Source organism: Pteropus medius, unplaced genomic scaffold, assembly GCF_902729225.1.
Source record: "Pteropus medius unplaced genomic scaffold, Ma_sr-lr_union100, whole genome shotgun sequence".
NCBI lineage: Eukaryota > Metazoa > Chordata > Mammalia > Chiroptera > Pteropodidae > Pteropus > Pteropus medius.
The window spans coordinates 1,500,625-1,522,163 of NW_024350324.1; the positions used below are offsets into that span (position 1 = coordinate 1,500,625).

Sequence of the window (21,539 nt, forward strand, 5' to 3'; positions counted from 1 at the left end):
GATGATTTAAAGCATATTTTTAATATGTAAGTAGTTTAAATTTCTTCTTTAAGTTGTTCTTTTAGGCAGAAGTCCCCAACCCCCAGGCTGTGGACCAGTACCGGTCCCTTGCCTGTTAGGAACTGGGCCTCACAGCAGGAAGTGAGCGGTGGGCGAGTGAGCAAAGCTTATTCGTATTTGCAGCTGCTCCCCGGCACTAGCATCACCGCCTCAGCTCCACCTCGGATCATCAGGCATTAGATTCTCATAAGAGCACCAGTCCCAGGTGCCAAAAAAGTTGGGGAACGCTGCTTTAAGAGGGGTTATTGGAACGATGACCTGTTGGTATTCATTGGACTTTTATTTTTTATTGGCCCAATGTGGCAGATATTAGATATCACCCATCATATATTTTCAACCTTTCTTATTAAGAGTCTTTATTTTTAACCAGAGGAGCCTTAGTTCATTTTTTTTTATAAATAGTTGGCAGACATTTGTAATTATGCAGTTTTTCAAAGTATGTAGTCTGTGTGGATTGTTTTCAACTTTTGTCTGTTTCTGTTTGTCCTTGGTTCTAATTGGGAATTGGACAATAGGCTTTTATGCATAAGAGACCCTTATATGATCTTGAGATACAGAGTTTCAGATCTTCCTTCTGGATTCGTGTCATGTTAACATGGGTAAATTTGGGAACTACATTTCCCAGAATCCCGTCCCTTCATGATTCCATGTTCGCACATACCAGTAGCCTAACTTGGCGTGAAATTTGGACGACACAAGTGAAGAAGCCATTACTAAGTTTTTGGAGCTGCTCTAAAGTTTCATAGATGCACAGGGGCTTCTGGACATCAGCTTTCAGCCCATTTCCCTGAATTTTTGCCCTGCCAATCAAAGATATCATCAAAAGAAACACCGAGTGCTTGATTTACATTTTCCTGAGCGGTATAGGCTTCCACAGATACGTCTGTAGCTTAGTATCGAGGATCCACTTGTGCGGTCAGGCACTCACCATTTGGATTTTCCTACAAACCCTAAGGTGTGCCCCAGACCACTAATTCAGACTCATGTTCTCTGATGCTATGATTCAACCTCTCTAGATGTTAACACATTTTATAAGGTCTAATTTACATTTCTTAATTCTTTTAGTGGCTTTTTGTACCTAACTCCACCACCACAGAAACTGCAATGTTTTAGCAAAATAAAACAACACATGGACCTTTGTTAATCAATTGTGTTTTTAAGTGTGCTGACCCAGTCCTGCGTGAGGTTGAACACTTTCCTTCCACGTTAGATTTGGGGAGATTTCTGTTACTTGGTGCTGAATGCAGTTCCTTGACATGCGTTTAATTATACTATGTGTCATGAAAAACTATTTTATTTTCAAGGAAAATCTTTTGTAGATATTTCTTAGAAATATCCTGTTTACTGTGTTTTCAAATCACTTGTATCCTATTTGTTTCCTGGGGCTGCTGTAACAAAGTACCACAGCTGGGTGACTTAGGACAACAGGAAATTTTGTCTCATAGTTCTGGAGGCAGAAGTCCCATATCAAGGTGTGGCAAGACCAGCTTCCTGTGAAAGTGCCAGGGAAGTGTATGTTCCAGCTCTGTCCTGGCCCTGCTAGGTCATTCACTTGTGGTAGCACACCTTTGATCTTCACATGGCATTCTCCCTGTGTGGATGCCTGTCTTTTCATACGGCGTTTCTATAAGGACATCCTCCTATAAGATCAGGGGCCTCTCTACTGCAGTATGACCTCATCTTAACTATATCTGCAACAACCCTATTTGTACCATGTGGCCCACCACATCTCCAGAGGCACCTACCTGCTGTGCATGTGCACTGCTAGCCTGTGCTCTTTGCCTAGTCTCAAGCTCATTGGCCTGGGAGAAACAGAGATCTCGGCCTCCACAGAGGGCCAGCTGCCTCTTAAATGCCCGGGAGGACATGGTTCCATAGTGTAGCGTTTAGCACATCTGCTTTACACGCAGAAGGTCCAGGGTTCGTACCCCAGTGGAGCCATGGTCCATGGCCTACAGACATGCCACCCTGAACAAGCCCGATGTCTGATCTCGGAAGCTAGGCAGGGTCGAGGCTGGTTAGTGCTTCGATGGGAGACCACCTAGGACAACGAGGTGCTGTAGGCATAAATAATAATAATAATAATAGTAATAATAATAAAAGAAATGCCCAGGAGACACTTGGGAGCTCAGCCTCCGCAGGATGGGGAAGGTGCAGGTGGGTGGCCTGGGACTCAGAGAAGAGGCTGCACCAGAGACTTTGGGAGCTTAGCCCCCACCACTGTCGTGACAGCTGCCTGCCCTCCCATGGCTCCCACAAGAGCTCTCTGTGGCCCAATCTCCCAAGGCGACCCGCCTCCGGCCTTCGTGAGGACTTTGGGGCCACTCAGGGAGGATGGAGCAGGGCCTGTGGGCACACGAGACTGACGAGGAGAGGGCTGTGAGGGCACGGCCAGTCAAGAGATGGCACCATCGCTGCCCTCTCTGACAAAGGGGGGAAGCGGTGATGAGCGCGTTTCTGGGAGAGTCCTGAAGTCGCGTGGGTGGCCGGAACATCATTACCTCAGCATGTTGGGCCCCTGACACTTCTTGCTCAGGTTTGCCTCTTATGGAGAGAGGCTTCTCGTACTGTGCAGGTTCAGGAAGCGTGACGTCCCCATTCCGGGAGTGGAGATAGAAGTAAAATATACAATGCGTGTGATGTTCGTTAGTCCTAAGTAAATAGAGCTGGTGTGGGGGATGGGTGGGGTGTTGCAGGGGGCCCGTCATTGTGTCTCTACAGACCTCATCTTGGCCAGTGTCTGAGTTTGTGAGTCTGTGTCTGGGTGCGTCCACATGTATGTCCCAATGACAGAGTTTGTGTCACGTCACCCCCTGTGCATGTCTGGGAGAGTTCAGGAGTTTGAGTGGTGGTTGCCTCATCCTGGCAGGAGCGTCTGTGACGGCCTCGCTGCACCGCTGTACTGTTTCCCCAGTGTCGCTGAAACCCCAATACACAGTAATCCCAGGCAGATTTACAAGTGGCTTGCATTGAACTTTTAAGAGGAAAATACTTATTGTAATATTAAATTCTAACAAAATAAAAAGGAGAAAGCTTCACAATTACTTTCAGTAGGTTACATATCGCAGAGTGCTTTTTCCTGAAGTAACAGCATGGCACATAGTGGCAGTAATTTGGGCCTCTCTAGAATTTCTCACGTCTTAATGTCTTTCCAAATATATTTATTTATTTTTTTTACTCCAGTTTCTAACACCAACACTGGTTCCTCCAGGTATACTCTTGAGTGATAACTATCATATGATTTAGTATTTTAGATTGCGATAATTGTCGTTAAAGTAAAAGATTGGGTGACACCAAAATGGGTCTCTAAAATGTATATGTTGTACTATGGTTAACACGATGCCATCCTGTTAGCTGGGTTTCCTGTAGAACACCCAAGAGAAACTGCTACGTGGCAAGAGTAGGAACACAACTTACATTTTAGTTTGAATTTATTCGATCTTTGAAAAAAGTTTAATTTTTTTATAATTATTTCGGTAACATTTTGTTTCCAAATATTTAAATTTACATAATCTTTTTTTGCATAAAGAAATGCAAGCACCCACCAACCATTCCAGTGTGAAGACTTTCTTGATCCTTTTCAATCCTATAAATTCTCTTCCTTCTCCGACCTGCCAGAGCACTAGTAGGGCAGGAAAGGAAGAACAGCGATCATTTCTACTTAATAAGTGGTATGTTTTGTCTGACATGAACTTGTCAATAGTGGAACTTTAAAATTTACTGTAATAGTGTAAATAACTATTAGTCAGATTTTGCTTACTACATGCTGCAATAAGCATTTATTTTCATGCTCGCAAGTCTGGCGGTTGGCTTGGGTAGATTGTTACATGTGGTGTGTCTTCAGGTCCATTCTGGAAGCTAACCTGGCTCTGATCCAAGTCTGTCCATTCTGGGGGTGATTCTGAACAAGCAGCACCTTGGGGAAGATTCCTCATGAGGGATCACCTGAGGTATAGAGGAAAGCCAAACTCACAGACATGTTTCAGGGTTTTTCGCATATTTGCTCACATAGCATTGATTTAAGCAAGTCACATGGCTCAAACGAAGGGAGAGAATTACAATCTTGCTGCCATGAGATATTACTAGATTGTTTCACAGGGGATTGAAAAATTTGAATCAGTAATGTAATCTAGCACACCATCTAAATACCTTTTTAGGAAAGAGATTGCAACACAGCATAATTATAAAGTACTTAAAAATTCTTTCATAAGTAGTTCTCCATTGTTTATTTAGTATTTTATTTTGGGGAAATTCAAACTTTGTATAAATAGAGCGCGGTTTAAGAAAATCTCATATACCGATTACCTGCCTGCAAAAATCTATGACATTTTTTTTTCCTCCTCAAGAAGGTGTTGTATCCTTTTGTGGTATTAGCCAGCCTTGATGACCATTACTTGTGTGATCAATTATAACTCTTGTGAAGAGTTACTTGGAAAAGATGGCATATATTTCCAGAATGTGGGGCAAACCACTGAACTTGGTGGCTTAAATTTATTATAGTCTTGCAGGTTAGGTGCCAGTGTGTCAGCAGGGTCATGCTCCCTCTGAGACTCTGGGTAGGGTCCTTTCTTGCCATCTTCTGGCCTCTGGTGGGGCCCTCAACCCTTGGCATTCCTTTGCTTGGCATTGCATCACTCCGATCTCTGCGTCTGTCATCATATGGCATGATCCCTGTGTCTTTGTCTTCACATGAAATGATCCTCCCCTTTTAAGGGCACAATTCCTATTGGATTAGGACCCACTCTGATGGCCTCATCTTGACTTGATTACGTCTGTCAAGATCTATTTCACACTTATTGTGGTATTTGTCATTGTTTTGCTGAAGTTCTTCATGTATACTGGACACAGTATTTTATCAGATATATGATTTGAGCATAGTCCCTTGAGCTCTATGGCTTGTCTTTTTCCATACTCTTCATAGTGTCTTTGGGAAAGTTGTTTTTAATTTGGATGAGTTCCGATTTATCAACTTTGTTCAATCTTGCTTTTGGTGTCATCTCTTAAAAATCTTGTCTGAGGTCACAAAGAAATTGTTTTTTTTTTTTTCATCCAGAAGTTTCATTACATTTAAGTCTATTATGAATTGAGCTAATTTCTGTAAACTAGTGTGAAACAAAGAGGTAAGAGTTTTTTGCTTTGGTTTGTTTTTACGTATGGATATCTGATTGATCCAGCACCGTTTGTTGGAAAGATGATGCTTTCTTTATTAAATTACTTTGACATTAATGCTGTAAAAAATCAGTTGACTTTAAATAGATGTGTTTATTTCCAGACCCTGTATTATTTTCCTTTGATTTATGTGATTTACAAGGGAAGAGAAGTACAATTGATTTTTGACTTTTGATTTTGTACCCTGAAACTTTGCCAAAGTCGTTTATCAGTTCTAATTATTTCAGTGTATGAAATTTTCTACCTACAAGATCCTGCAATCTGCAAAAGTTTTAATTCTTCCTTTCTAATCCGGATGCCTTTTATTTCCTTGCCTGTCTTCCCTGGCTAGAACTTCCATTACAATGATGAATGAAAGTGGTGAGAGCAGACATATTTCTGATGTTAGGGGGAAATTGGTCTTTCGGCATTGGATATGATGTCAGGTTTTGGATTTTTCTTTATTAGGTTAAGGAAGTTCTCTTCTAATCGTAAGTTGCTGAGTGCTTTTATCATAAAGGGTTATTAGATTTTTATCAAATGTGCTTTCCCATGTCCATTGATACGGTCATGTAGTTTTGCATTTTTTTCTCTTGATATTGTGTACTACATTAATTTTCAATGTTAAAGAAATCTTGCATTCCTGGGATAAATCCCACTTGGTGACAGTGTATAATTCTTTTTAGATGTTGCTGGATTCAGTTTGCTAGTATTTTTGAAGATCCTTGTAATTTTTGTCAAATTAAGCATTAAATTCTTAGTCAATATTTCCAAATGAATTAAAGTTTAGGCATTTTTCTTCCAGGTAAATTTTGGTTGTCATTAGGATAACTCCTTATTCATTAATAACAGTAAAAACTTAATGGTTTTATCAGAAAGACCACCAGTAGTACCACACCTGGAGTCAAAGATGGGTGGATTGAGTTCTAGCAACACACCATTAATGATTATGGGTTAAATCAGTGTTCAAAAAGACTTCATGATTTGTGCTTGTGTTAGTTGATTTGTGTTCAATTATATATTTGCCATTAACAATTGTGGCTGCTGCAGATTGATTGACACGATTTGCAGAAAACCAGAGGTTCACACCTAATTTTATTAAGTGTATGGTCATCTGCACATTTCTACCCATTCTTGGTCTTCTGAGTTTTGTGAATCGATGCAAACCCATTGTAACGTTCTGGTAGAAGCAAGGTGAGTTACAGTGGCGGGTGGCGGGTTAGTTCTTGAGATGAACTGCAGACAGAGGGTACCATTTTAAGTAGCACTTCAATTTAGTTAAAAAGAAGGTATATGTGACACTCTCAAACAGGGAAATTTATAATGCTTTTTATAGGAGAAGGTGGAAGCTTTTTGTTTTAATCCACAAAGTTGAAAAGTCTCATTTTACGTTTTACAGGTATCATTTCCATATTGCATAGATTTCCAGCACATGTTAGGGAACAGAAAAAATGTAACAGTATTTTGCTTAATTAAAAAACAAAGTCTAATCTTTGTCCATTTTCCCCATGTTAACTTATTTATTCATAGTGCTGTAGAAGTGCATGTGATTTGATAATCATTAGTACATTATTTGATTGCCCCGCCCCCACCATCCCTATCATCATACAAATGAAGAAAGTTTAGCAAAGGGAACAGAGAATCGTTCCTAAGCTCGTGCGGCTCATAATTATATTACTGGAACCTGTCTGTTGGAAAGCCTTAATGTGAGCCACCACCAGTGCTGGGTACTGTCAAAAGATTTAAAACCCAAAATAACACTGCAAAGTAAGTATACACAATTTTACAAATATAGCATCAAAATTTACACACAGGACCCAAAAGACAACATAGTGTTTCAATTACATGACATTCTTTAGGAAAAGGCAAAGGTAGAGATTTAGAATAGATTAGAGGTTAAGGAGGACCGGGAAGTTGACAAAAAAAAAAAAAAAAAGGGCACCATGAATGGTTTTTGGGGGTGATCAAGTGTTCTGTATCTTGACTATGATGGTACAATTATACATTTGTGAAAACCGGTAGAACCAACTTAAAGAATTTTCATCTATCTACATTAAAAATGAATTAACGGAATATGAACAGCCACCAAAAAGCTTCATATCCTAAGGAAATATAAAACTCTCCTGAGCCTTGATGTCTTGGTTGCAACAAGACTTCTTTCCATCATGTTGGGATAATTCTTGGAAAGAATCACGGGAGTTGGGAAGGATTTACGCCCTATCATGCCCTTTTCGGAAGCCAGTGAGTAGTCAGAAGAACCTTCTACCGCCCTCACCTCACACACATACCTAGAGGGAGCGAGACTTCTGGAATCTGTCTCTGATGTTACACCAGGTTCTTCGGACCAGACTTTTAGCAATGCACTGGTTCTGAAACCTACAGGTGGACCCTGCTTGCGGGCGTCTTAGTCCTTGGGGGTCAGTATCGTTTCCTTCCGAGGCCTACCTTGAGGCCATTTCCACCTCTAAAGTTTAAGCAACCTCAGGTCCTGTGCTTTCTTGCTGGGGACGTCGTTACGGATCCCAACACCCCTTTCGCTGTTGAGAAAACTGTGGCAGCCCCACGTGGCTGGGAGGTGAGAGCAAAAACAGCAGTGGCAGAACCCATGTCACGGGGACACAGGGGACACAGGGCCCTTAGCCACAGAAACCCCTGCCGCTGCACATGCATCTGCTCTGCACGACCACACACCCCGGAGACTCTCAAAACCGCTTTTGACATCACAAAGACGCCTACTATCACTGACAACCACTGTTACGCATCACTGGACGCGACCTGCTTGCACGTTCAGGTCTGAGATCTGAGCCCCTGAGCCCCCAAGACGCCAACCACGCGCCGGATACTTCAGGGCCTTCTTTAACCGTGCGCCCCAGCCCAGGTCTTTCGAGTCACAGGCCGCCACGCATGCGCGTTTCTTCCTGGGTGGAACCCCACAGCGTGGAGCCCATTGCCTTGTGGGAAATGTAGTTCCGAAAGGAAGCCCCTTAGTCCCCGGGAGCTCCAGGCCTGTTTCCAGCATCAAACATGGGCCTGAGCCTAAATTAGCTGTATCCTAGAGATTCCTGGGAGTATTTGCCTTCGCTGAAGTGCGTGGGCGCACCGACTCCAGAGGGAGACCGCGAGAAGGTGTACAGGCGGGAGCGGAAACGGAAGCGGTGGAAGCCCCGCCCCAGCTTCCGCCGCCGCAGCTTCCGCCGCCGCAGCTTCCGGCCTGCTGGGTTCCGGGTTCCTCAGGTGAGTGGCGGTTGGTAGGGTGGTTTTAGTTCCTGATGTCTTCGTCTTTTCACATCCTCCTGCGCTCGCGCAGCAGCAACTTACGGGGAAGGCCCTGACGGTTCGACAGTCCACCGCGAGTAGATAGTTCTGCAACGGAGATGAAGGTGCCAGGTGACGGGCGGAGAACATGGTGGCTGTACTAGGGGACAGACACCAATGATGCCTTAACGGAGCTACCTCGGTCTGCTGGCGAAAGACTCATTTCTGGAAGAATCCTAAAGTTCTGTGAAGTCTGGATCGACATAACTCTTGTCGTGTCCGACCCCCGAGTCAGACTCCCTGTTTCTAGTTCCTGTGTGGTCGGCATGGCTCAGGAATGCCTCTCCAGCAGGACAGCCGAAGGTCCATTTGGGGTTCGGGTGCTGGGGATTAGCCTTCTGCCACAGTGGTTGAGCGCTAAAACATTTCGTTCTCTGAAGGTCCAGTGGATGTGGCTCTGTGGCGGCGTTTGTGGATAAACTCCTCTATGCGTGTGTCTCTTGATCCAGACAGTCAATAAATATTTATTGATATTCTGTGTAAGAGATTATGTTCTTGGTTTTGCAGTGAACGGAATAGGCAAAATATCACTGTTTCTTTAACGCTGATGTTCTTGGGTACAAAAATCAAGTTATACAAGTAAATTATCCATTGTGTGGATGGTGACACTTCCTAAGGAGAAAAGCAGCTCGGGGTAGGGGTGTACAGAGGGTCTCGAGCTAACTATATGTGTCTGTGGAAGAGTTTGTTACTGCCTCTGGAACCGTTATCTGAGGGTGTGGCTTCGATGTGTGTCAGTGTGTCCACCTGTACTTCCCAGTGACAAAGTCTGGGTGATTTTGCACATATGTCTTGGGAATAGTATGTCTGTGAGGATCATTGTGTCCTAGCGGTGGTCTCTGTGTCCAGGTTGGAGTGTCTCTTTGTGTTTCACCGCACGACTGTGGTGTTTCCCAGTCTATGCGTAATGAGATATAAGGGCCTGGCAGGCTCAAGTTTACAACTGAGTTGTACTAAACCTTTAAGAGGCACACAGTTGTATTACTGAATTCTTCCAATATATAGGAAAAAACCTAAAAGCTTCATGGTTTTTAGTAAATTTGTATGAGTTTGATACTGCATGAAATATGTTGGGAATCAAGCTAACTTTTTAGGTTCGTTGAGTAATAACTGAAATAAAATACTGATACATAAGTCGTGACACATGCAAGTCCATGAAACCATCCCTATGATCATAATAATGAGCCACCAGGCTCAATTTTGAATGAAGAATAAGTTATAAATGGAACATTGGACAGTAGAATTCCCAATATATTAAGTATCAAAGAGTGGAGCTCATTTCAGGGATAAAAATGTTTCCATATTATAAAATACAAACATCGGCATATTTTACCAAGAAGATGCAGCACTCATTGCTAAGCAGTGGTAGAAATGATGGCTACATTAACACGTGGACAATATAATAAACTTATTGAAGATTTGCATGCGAAGAAGGAAACTAGAACAGTCTCAGAAGTTACAGCAAATGTTTATGACTTCAGAATAGGGAGAAAAGAAAAACAGGAAGAAATTGAGAAATTTAACACTAAGAGCAGTACAACAAAATGTAGAATAAAGGGATTACAAAGATCAATCACAGTCTGGGAGCAGTTATTTGCAGTACCTACAACTGAAAAAGATTCATGTCCAGAATATATAAAGAAATCAGATGAAACCAATAAATGTACAAATGAAGTAACGTGACTGATAAATATTTTATAGATGAAATATAAAATGCTCAATATCTGATAAATATTTTATAGATGAAATATAAAATGCTCAATATCTGGTATTGAATATAATAAGGTAAATCCACTAGATAGGCAAAAATTAATTAAGTTCAATTTCAGTGTCAGTCATGTGGAATAAAACGTGCAGAAGTGGTGGGAAGGTAAATTCATAGGCTCCATTGGCATTTTCTGTACATTTGAAATTACTCATAGTTTACAACTCAGTAAATTTTTCTCCAATGTGTAGAGAATTCATTATGCATGGGCACTTGGAAACAAACAGGATGATAGGAGCAGCATTTTTCATGACCTCGAAATGGCCCCCAAACCATAAGGACTGGAATGTATGAATAATTGGATGACCCACATCTTCAGACACCAGCATGTGTGAAACAGCTTGAGGCAAAAAATCGGTGATGACCATGCTTAAGGTAATTCTGTTAATATCTTTTCATAAAAATCTCAAAAGAGGCAAAGTTAAGCAAAACACTACTTTGTGATGAATGATTGATAGTAAAACTATGAAGGTTAACTGTAGAATCCCCAATAATATTCAATCTGGAAGTAGGGAAATGAAGTCAGAGTAGACACACTGGGGAGTCTAATATCTGCCCAAAGTCTATTGATTATTGTTTGTGCCAAGTCCAGAGAGTTTGTACAATATTATTTAAAATGAACATAAAACAGTTTATCTTTTCTAAGTATGATAAACCGTATCACAAAAATTTAAAGAATTATTTATGTTTGAAAAAATCTATAACTTAAAAATATTTATTTTACCATATCTGACCACCTACCCAGTTTGAATTTCAGTTTGGAAGGGATTCTCAAGTCTTTTATGCTGGATCTATTTAAGTTTATATTCATTTGAGCAGGATTTGAGTCGTGAAAGGTTGGGAATGAATCCAGTGCCTATTCAGATAAAACTGATTCCATAAAAATGTCATCATATACCCCTTTATAAAAATTAAGGAAATCATCTATTGATATGAGAAGAACTGCAGGATTTATAATTGAACAACAAAAAAATCAAAGACTATATGAATGTGTAAACGATGTTACATTGATATGTCAGAGAAAAAATATACAGAATTGAGATTGCCTCTCTACATAAACACTGACCATATGTACAGAAACTAATATAATAGGAATTTACGAGAATATGGGGCAAGTGGACATGCAATCCAGACGTACACTAAGAGTAAGTTTAAAGACAGACTTATAAGTCTCAGGCAGATTTTTTTTAAAAAAAATGCCATTCATTTAAAAAATTTAAAATATATATTAGCTATATTTTAAAATACTTTATAAGTCAAATGTAATACTTTATAAGTCAAATGTAATTTTTAATAGGAACCTCTTTTATACACGATGATCCTCTAACCACTACTTTATAAAAGAGGACGATATTAATGCAAGCCATAAAACGATTTTTTTTCAGTTGCTTGTAAATAACGTAAGTAGGGTAGGGAAGGGTAGGGAAGGCCAACAACGTCAGTGGCGACACATCAAAACTACGCAGACTCTGCACGTGGTGACATCACTGCTAAATGTCCGTGTTCTCAGAGGGCACAGATTGTGGCCCCAGGCTAAGGTGACCTCGGAAGGACACCAGACCCTCCTGTCCCAGCCCAGCCTGGGTGGCCCTCCTTTTCGGGACCGGAGGGTGGTGTCGCTCCATGGGGAAAGTAAATCTGGACGCAGGAAGTGCTACTGAGCTTCCGGAAGACACCTAAGTACGGCCTGGTGACCCAGAGCTAGTTCTGCTTGGACGCAAACGTCCAGGGTCTGGCCAGGCCCCAAAGGTCAGTCATGTGGTTCCACTGGTGGGAAACTGTCCACCCAAGAGCGCTGGCTCGGGTTGGTTAACTGTCCCAGAGGGAGAGCTGGGGCGGGGCCGGGAGCACCGTCCAATTGGAGTCCCCGTGGGGCGGGGTGTCTGGAGCACTGTCCAATCTGGTAGTGGGCGCGCTCCCAGCCGGGTAGACAGCTTTCTCTGCAGCCCTCGCGCCCGGGCGCACCTGCTGGTGCGTTCCCCGGTGTCGCTCTCGGTCGCTCTAACCTGCTGGGGCCGCGGGAAGGACGAGGTGAGAACCTGGAGCTGGGACGCGAGATGGTGAGTGCGAGGTATCGGGGCCGGGACCGGGAGGGACCGGGTCGAGCTGAATGGAACCAGCCGGAGGCGGCTGCGGGTGGGGTCTCCTATGTCCCTTGGGTCGCGACCCGAGTGTTTGCGGTGAGCCGCGGGGTGGGGTCCCAGCGTCCCGTCCAGCCCTGCGACGGTTCCGGCGTCTTAGGACGGCCCGGGGTGACCCGGCCGCGCACAGCTGCACCCGCCCGGGGGTGAGGGTCGGGGGATGCCAGCCCCTGGTCGGCTCCTCCCAGCGCACAGGCTGCAGGGGCGGGGGCAGTGGGGAGACCTGCACGGGGCCCGGGCTGGAGGGATCGGTGCTCGGTCCCTCACTGAGCCCGACCCCTGTTCTCATTGCCTGGAGGGACACGGTTGTCTGCTGACCGGATGCTGGTTTTCAGGAGAAAAGACAGGAGGGATTCGAGCCCCCCGAAGGGGGAGAAACGAACCCAGAGGACAGGGAAAGCCCACCCGGTGAGCTGGGGCAGCCGCCTGCAAAGCCACATGCGCTTGAGACTCACAGCGGGACATCAGCCGGTGCCCTTTGTACAGGGAGCATTTCAGTGAACAGGTGGTGGGGGCTGCGTGTCCCACGTGGTAGGATGGCCGCGCTTGACCCTTTGAGTCATCTATGTCTGTGTCCAGTTCAGCACTGCCCCTCCCTGGATTTGTCACCTTGAAAAGATTTATTTGGTTATTCGAGCCTCGGATTTTTCAGTAAATGTAAAATACATTTAACTAACAGACACTGAAAGATAAGATAAAAGAATTCTAAAGAAGCAAGGAAGAGGTGAATTTCAGAAATTAAAAAATGCTCTAGTCTTACATTCCATTTGTTAAAAATTCTTCTGTGCCTTTTTTCTCTCCTGGAGCTTTTGTGGTTGTTTCTCACATCTGTTGTTTTCTTTTCGGTGATGACAAATGGAATTCCAGGGCTTAGCCTTGAAAATGCTACTGGGAAAACGAATCAGAGAGAAGGAGAGAAAATCTTTCTCTGGTTATGGCTGTAGAAAATGAATGTATTTTCACACGAAAATTATTTGGTATATTAATTGGTGAATTACAAAGACTCACCAAAATGTCATTTATTTCATTCTGCTTTGATATTATCCAATGAAGTTGAATTCTCCCCCATTAGAATCTTTTATACCCTTCATTAGAATCATCTTTTATGTGTTAGCTTTTTACAAAAGCTTTATTGAGATAATCCACATATTGTACAACTCACCAATTTAAAATGCACAATGCAGTAGTTTGTTTATTTACAGATATGTGCAACCAGCATCAGTGTCAATTTTTGAGTATTTTCATTATCTCAAAAGAAACTTTATATCCTGTAGCTCTCACCCTCTGTCCCTCACCCCGCCCCTGCAGCCATAAATTACCACTAATATACTTCTTGTCTCTATAGATTTTCTTATTCTGGAAATTTCATATGAAAGGAATAATATAATTTATAGTTCTCTTTTCTACAAGTTCAAATCTACTCTTCAGTTCCGCTGGTGACTTTTAAATTTCAGTTGTTATGCTTTCCAACTCCAAACTTTTCATTTGGTTCTCGAATAACTCTGTCTCTTTAGTGTGGTTCTTTGTTTGATGGACCATTGTCATCATGGCTTCCTTTACTTCTTTAATCGTGGTTTCCTTTAATTCTCTGAACATATTTATAATGGCTACTTTGAAGCTGTTTTCCATTAAATCTGACATCTGTTCACTCTCTGTTCACTCTCACATTAATTTTATTTAACTACAAATAAAATTACAAATTTTATTTGTAATTTATTTCTGTCCACTCTCACAGACAGCTTCTGTTGTCTGCTTATTATCATTCTGCTGTAAGAGTCATGATTTCCTTTTCCTTTGCACACCTTGTAATTATTTTTTACTGGGAACTGGACATTATAGATAATATATCGTAGCGACTTTGGGTACTGGCCCCTCTTCTCTGGAGGTCGTTATTGGTGTTTATTTGTATTTGCTTGGTGACTGGCTGGATTATTCTAGTCAAGGCTATTTAACTCCTCCTCCCAACCTCCGCGTCCCCGCAGTATTAAGCTGCCTTGGTTCCTCCTCGGGGAAGTTTGGCTCCAGGTATGCCCACAGTCACCCTGGGTTGGCAGTAGTACTGGCAGGGCTTTTTTATTTTCTTTCCTTAACCATCTCAAGCTGTTAAACTCCATTAATCAGAGCAGGCATATTGCTCTATTGTTTCGAGCATGCCATCATGAATACATTGCTCTACAGACGAATCCAGTCAAATTCAGACTCTTTTGAAGGATAGTTCCACAGGCCCGTGTCTGGTATTTGTTTGGACCCAAGGAGGGCTCTTTCCACGTGTCTCTTTTCTTGTTTCTCTCCTGCAAACAAGGTGGACTGCATTTTTGCTAGTATCTTGAATCTCCTCCCGGTTGTCCTTCACCATACCCTCCACTGTTGTTGAGAGCACCCTTAGGCTTGAACTTCTCCATGTTCTGTTGCTTTGGGAAGACAGTGCTTTGGGAAGAGACTAAGAACTACCTGCTTTACAGCCCTCTTCTTCCTCCAGTCAAAATCTCTGAGCCAGGGCACTGGCACGGGATGCGGACAATGGCACACTTCTTTCCCAGTGACACCCCACTTCAGGAGCTGAGCATACAGTGGAGGAAGGGCAGTGGCATGAGATCATCTCAGCTGGCCTCTCTTGGGTGTGGAACCTCCATTTTATTAGGCAGAATAAGAGCACTCAGGTCTCCCAGTATCTCCGCAGCCCTGTACCCACCACAGAGCCTTCGGAGGTGGGGCAGAAGGAGGGAGACCCACCTCTCCACTACACTTGCTGGAACTTAACCTCAGTAACAGGCAGCTGGAGTGGAATGAGAAATCTTGATGTCGTCCTTCTCCAGCTGGGAGCCTGTGTCCTTGGCTCCAGTCTGAAACTAAAGTCCAGCGAGCAGGGCGTTGTCCTGGCTCATATATCACAGACTCTCACATTTCTTACTGAATTTTCAGGGACTCCCTTGCATAGCTGTTTCTTCATTTACTGTATGCCCTTAGGACTATTTCCAGAGACTTTAAATGTGGTTGTTTTAAAAGAAGCTGTTTTACCAGTTTCACTGGAGAGCAGGTCCACGGAGCCCCTGTCCTGTCATGTAGTTGTGTTACCTTTTTAACATTCGCTTACCGACTTTCTGTTGTTAGTAAATAGAAAGATAGATTTTTTTTTTATATTGTGTTTGTATTCTGGAATATTGCTAAAAATCTTATTTTATGGTTCTCTTTGCTCTTTTAGGGTCCTACACACACTGGTTAGTGCTATGCATAATGATAAGCTTTCATTCTTTTGTAATTCTTGTACATTTGTTTATTTTCAGGTGACACTGGATTGTTTCTGTAGTATAATGTTGACTAGGAGTCAAGTAATGGGAATCTAGGTTTGTCCTTTTTTTGGTAGAAGAAAACAATTCACTTTACTTCATTTATATGTTTCTTTTTGAATGGTCTTCTTTTGGTATGCCCTTTATTGCGCTATGCATATTACCATCTGTTCCCAAAAGCTATGAGTTTTTTTTCATGCATTTCATAACTAGAGACAGGAATATTATAAAATGGTTTTCTATAACTCTTAAGATGATTTCAGGTATATTAATTGGTTATAGATTTTATTAAAAAGTATAACACACATGCAGAAAAGTACATAAGATCTATGTACAGTCCATGCAAGTAATAAAACATAAACACCTGTTAAATAAAATCCAGCCCCAGATCTAGAACAATGCCTGACATCAGACACCCCACTGGAAATGATTACCAAGGGTAGGCCTCCTCGGCCTCCAGATTTTACCGATACCCCGAATTATGTGATGATAGTATCCATACTTTTCTTTACACTATTAACACCCGTATATGCAGCCTTAAATAAAGATATTCTAGTTATGAATGCTTTATATTGCATGTAAATATCATCATAGTATACATGCTAATTTGTGTCAGGCTTCTTTAGTTCAAAGTTATTTCATGGTCTTTCATGGAATAGTAACAGTTCATTCACTTTTATTGCTCTCTTATATTCACTGGCAGGGATATACCATTATTGTTTATTAACTCTAGTGCTAGTAGCTATTTGGGTGTTTTCAAATTTTTGCCATTGTGGACCGTTCTCCTAAAAACATTATTATACATGTATCCACTTAGATGTCTTATTCTCATTCCCATCTCAGTATGCCCTATGGTGAACACCTCATCCTCTCCCCAAGAACCTAATCCACATATTACCTTCTACATCTCAGGTGGTGGGAACTCTGTTATTCCAGTTTTTGCTGTGTGAAATAATCAGAGGCATTCACAACTTCCCTCATTCTGTCTTGCCCCAACATCGGGAATCTGTATTAGCTCTGCTGTGCTTGCCCTGCACACTCCAATGTGACCACCTGGGCTGACCCACCTTCTTCTCACTTAGTTATGGCTTTACTCTTCTAGCAGGTGTCCTGGCCTCTACATCTGTCCCCTGCAGCCTAGTCTCAGTATATCTGATGGATCGTTAAACTTATCAGATGAGATCACTCCTCTTGCAAAAGCCTGAATGAAGTAGCTCAGCATTTCTCACAGTGTCAGAGTTGACTAGCTCCCCACAAGATGATTTGCCCCACCTCCCATCACTCTCCAGCATCCTCAAATGTTACTCCCAATTTCTCTTTGCTTCCATCATACTAGCCTCTAGCTATGTGTGTTAGCTGAGCCATACAGGTTGCTATAAAAATGCCACATAGTAGCTTATAGACAACAGAAATTTATTTCTCACAGTTCTGGAAGCAGGAAAGTCCAAGATCAAAGCACCAGCATTTTCTGGTGAGAGTTCTCTTCCTGTTTCATACCCGGCACCGTGTCATTGTGTGCTCATATGGTGAAAGGGGTGAGGGATCCCTCCTGTCTCTTTCATAGGGACTCTTAGCCTGTTCCTCAAGGTTAGGGAGACCCAGAGTAATTCTTTTATGCTTCTAGTGGAAAGAGCTGTTCTGGCACCTTATAACTTCAGTGTGTGTATGTGTGTGTGTACTCAAAATTGGTGCATACCAATACCAAGGATTGTGAATGTGGGGATTATGGAAAGTCTAAGTTCTCATATCTTCTTTCTCCTTCCTCCTCTTTCTCAATATCTCTTCTGTCTCTAATGAATGGGATGTAGAGGAAGAAAGAGTAGCCACTGATTCTGTGATAAATAAAAGACATAAGTAATACACATATAAGTTAAAATTAACATTTCTCCAGAAAAATGTCTTCATGTAGCCAGTTGAATCTGTCTACTTCTAAGGGCCTGGAGTACATCAAGACATAGGGTCTGCTGGCCCATGTTGCAAGTTGGATTTTCATTAAAAAAGTGGCCCTTGGACCACTCGTGGTTGGTGAAGGGGTAAGTAGGAAAAGCTTTTAGTCCTTCAGTGTGGTTTTACTTATTAGAACCTTGTCCAGTGTGGTTTTACTTATTAGAACTTTGTCCAGTGTGTTTTTATTTATTAAAACTTTATCCGGGTTTGAACTTGTGGTTCATATAGTGCAAAGTGATGTGGACAATAGGGAAAGCTATGAAATAGCTTTTGTCACAAGGAATTGAGAGTCACAAAATGGAAATATGTTTCATTTGTATACCATTTATCTCATTTTTCCAATGTGTTCTGGACTATTCTAGACTCTGAAAAAGAGAGAAACCAGACAAGGAGGGTCACAGTAAAAATGTAGAGTGATGAGTTCAGTGTGTTAGTGGTGCTGTTGAAACTATGACACAGGAACTGAGAATGGACACTGGGAGACCATAGGACCTTATTTGAACTTTTTATGAATTGAGCCTACTTGCCCTGTGTTGTCCGTGTCACTCATCCTCCTATATATATGTGGTTTGTCTTAGGACTCAGTGGTTTTTGAGGATGTGGCCGTGGACTTCACCCAGGAAGAGTTGGCCTTGCTAAACCCTGCTCAGAGGAAACTCTACAGAGATGTGATGCTGGAAACATTCAGGAACCTGGTTTCAGTAGGTAAGGATGGCATGTTTCTTTCACTTAGTTATTTGGAGAATAAAAATTTCTTACTCGTTAAGATTTTCAGATTTGGAATGTAGAAGGGAAATACATTGGTAAATAAGACAGACATGGTCACAGCCATTATGGTCCTAGAATCTAATAATTCTTCTGTGACAAGAAAAATCTACAAATTAACCTGTGTTTATCTTTTTGTCGTGTTTAAGAGACGTAGAGTCACTTAGTGTCATCAGTGTTGGTGTATATCCATGGGTCACATTGTCAGCACAGAGGGGTTTGTCATTTGAAACCTTGTTGTGGGTTTTCTGTGTGTATTAAATTGCCTACCATTTTGACCTCTTGGGACTGTTAATAATGAAGTCCTGAAAAGGCTAAACTGAATGTATTTCCTTGCTCACAGGGGACTTCCTTATAAGATTGGTTCACTTTTTTGTTTCAGCTGATGAGATTCAACTTAAAACCAATGGGTCCACTTCCCAGAAGGATATTTTTGGAGAAAAATTATCCAATGAACAGAAGATAGCGAGGTTCACCAAAAATGATTCTTGGACCTCCCTTTTAGAAGAAAATTGGGAAGACCAGTGTACTGAAAATAAGCACAACAACCAGGGGAGACATTTGAGGTGAGTTGTACTTAGGAGGAAAAGCAGTATCCTAGTAGAGAATCTTAATATTTCATTAAATTAAAAACAAACAAACAAACATAAAACTAGCTCTAAATTTATTTATTCACAGAGAATTTAACCTCCCATTTTTTATTAATGTGACTTAAACACTGAAAGACAATTCAGTTGCAAACAATTTATCAGGGAACTCCAAACACGAGAAACATTATTGTACTAATGGGCTGTGGTTGAACCCTCTTCTGAAACATTTTGTTTATTCCACTTTGAAATAATTCAAACCGGACATAAAATTTCCATTTTCACAGAAAGCGGTAAAAATATAATCGCAGTACTCATTAATAAATATTAATAAATCATGAATACACAAACCATTAATAATGTGCTTTTCTTTTTTAGCAAAAATATGATAGAGAGATTCTGTGAAAGTAGTAAAAGTAATAAATATGAAGAAACCTTCAGCCATATTCCAAGTCTTAAGCTGCACAAGAAGACTCCTGCTGGAGTAAAACTGTATGAATGCGGTCAGTGTGGAAAAGTCTTCAGGCATTCTTCATCCCTTAAGAGGCACAAAAAAAGTCACACTGGACACAAACTCTATCAATGTGTGGAATGTGGGAAAGCCTTTAGTTGTTCTTCATACCTAAGTAATCATGTGAAAACACACAGTGGGGAGAAACCCTATGCATGTAAACTTTGTGGGAAAACATTTATTCGTTCCCATTCCCTCACTGGACATATAAGGAGTCACACTGGAGAGAAGCCGTACAAATGTAAGCAATGTGGAAAAGCCTTCAGTTGTCCTAAGTCCTTTCGAGTACATGTGATGATGCACACTGGAGGGAGACCTTATGAATGTAAACAATGTGGGAAAGGGTTCAGTTGTCCCAAATCCTTTCAAGTACATATGATAATGCACACTGGAGAGAAACCCTATGAATGTAAGCAGTGTGGGAAAGCCTACTGTTGGCTCACATCCTTTCAAAGACATGTGAGAATTCACAATGGAGAGAAACCGTATACATGTGAACAATGTGGGAAAGCATTCAGTTGGCCTTCATCCTTACACAAACATGTCAGAATGCACACTGGAGAGCTATAAATGTAAGCAATGTTGGAAAGCCTTCAGTTGGCCCTCATTCTTCCAAAAATGTCAGAATGCAGACTGGAGAGAAACCATATAAATGCGAAGAATGTGGGAAAACATTTGGTTGGTTGTCATCCTTGCACAAACATGTCAGAAAGCACTCTGGAGAGAGACCCATAAATATAAGTAATGTGAAAAAAGCCTTCAATTGGCCCTCATCCTTCCAAAAACGTCAGAATGCAGACTGGAGAGAAACCTTATAAATGTGAAAAATGTGAAAAAAATTTCAGTTGTCTCAAATCCTTTCAATGTCATGTGAGAACTCATAGTGGAAAGGAACCCTGTACATATAAGTAATGTGGGACATTCTGAAGGAAATTAATTAATGTGTAACAGTCCAGGAAGTTCATATCAGGAGAGAAGTCTTATAGAAATTATAACTATGGTATTGCCTTGATCAGTACCTCATCCTTAAAGTGGACTCTTAGCAAATGAATTTCCATTTTTTTTCAAATAAGCATCAAAATGAGAATTCGCTAAGTACATCTCAAGTATATGAATTTTGATATATAGTGTATGTTTTTCCTTGTAAATAGTTAATAATTATTCTGTTTTCATTTTGAAGTGTTATGCAGCCTTGAGTAATTTGAACTGCATTTTAAATTAAACCTAATTTTTATATACATATGTTTTATTGTTCTGTAAGCATGGAGCCATTAGACCAATGTAATGGCACTGTTTTTTGGGGGGGAATGTTTTTACTGGCCCAGTGTGTTCCAAACTGGATATCACTTAACCCATTACATATATTTCACCTTACTATTCTGAGAACCTACAATTTTTAATATTAACACTTTTTACTTACATAAGGTATGTATGCTCAGCAATTTTTTTTGGTCAAAGGATCATTATTCCATTTTGCTGGCTAGCAAATTCATCAACATGTAAGTTGGCAGAACTTTGTAAGTATGCGAAGGTCTTAAATGAATATAGTTTCATATGAGCTCTTTATCTGTTGCTGTATGGTCTTTGTCCTTGCTTCAGGTTGAGAATTGGACAATAGCTTTGAATTAAGAAGAAACAGAAATCTAGAAGTGAGGATGGTTCTCTTGGGTTGTATTATAGCAACATAGGTAAGGCTAGGAACTACATTTTCTTTATATGGTCCCATAATAGAATTCTGTAATACTCCAAATTATATTAGATTTGGAAGAAGTGATTATTCAGTTTATCGAGCCACCACTATCCAGGGAGATAAGGCAGATGCATAGGGGTTTTGTGGACACCAGTCTCCAGCTTATTTTTCTGATTGCTGGCCCTGCCAATCAAAAGTGTCCTCGAAACAAATACCATCTGGTTGACTACCACTTGTTGGAGATATAGGCTTCCATAGACATCCCTCCCTTCGAGCTTTGCCATCATGGATGCTCCTTTACGGTCAGATGTTCACACTTTGCA

The 21,539-nt window shown here is 41.4% G+C and overlaps 1 protein-coding gene across 1 annotated transcript; it reads left to right on the forward strand.

Moving 5' to 3' along the window:
• Positions 1–12,111: 12,111 nt before the first annotated feature.
• ZNF556 (zinc finger protein 556) lies at positions 12,112–21,092 on the forward strand. Its single transcript, XM_039839184.1, has 4 exons — positions 12,112–12,348; positions 18,242–18,368; positions 18,811–18,994; positions 19,394–21,092. Exons 1-4 carry the CDS (start codon positions 12,346–12,348, stop codon positions 20,094–20,096), a joined length of 1,017 nt encoding a protein of 338 aa, XP_039695118.1. The 5' UTR covers positions 12,112–12,345; the 3' UTR covers positions 20,097–21,092.
• The last annotated feature ends 447 nt before the right edge of the window (positions 21,093–21,539 follow it).

What these genes read in the sequence shown, in the direction of transcription:
- ZNF556 (XM_039839184.1), top strand. An exon ending in CAGGAACCTGGTTTCAGTAG is followed by an intron (nt 18,369 to 18,810) that starts GTAAGGATGGCA and finishes TTTTTGTTTCAG; the next exon opens with CTGATGAGATTCAACTTAAA. An exon ending in AACCAGGGGAGACATTTGAG is followed by an intron (nt 18,995 to 19,393) that starts GTGAGTTGTACT and finishes TTTCTTTTTTAG; the next exon opens with CAAAAATATGATAGAGAGAT.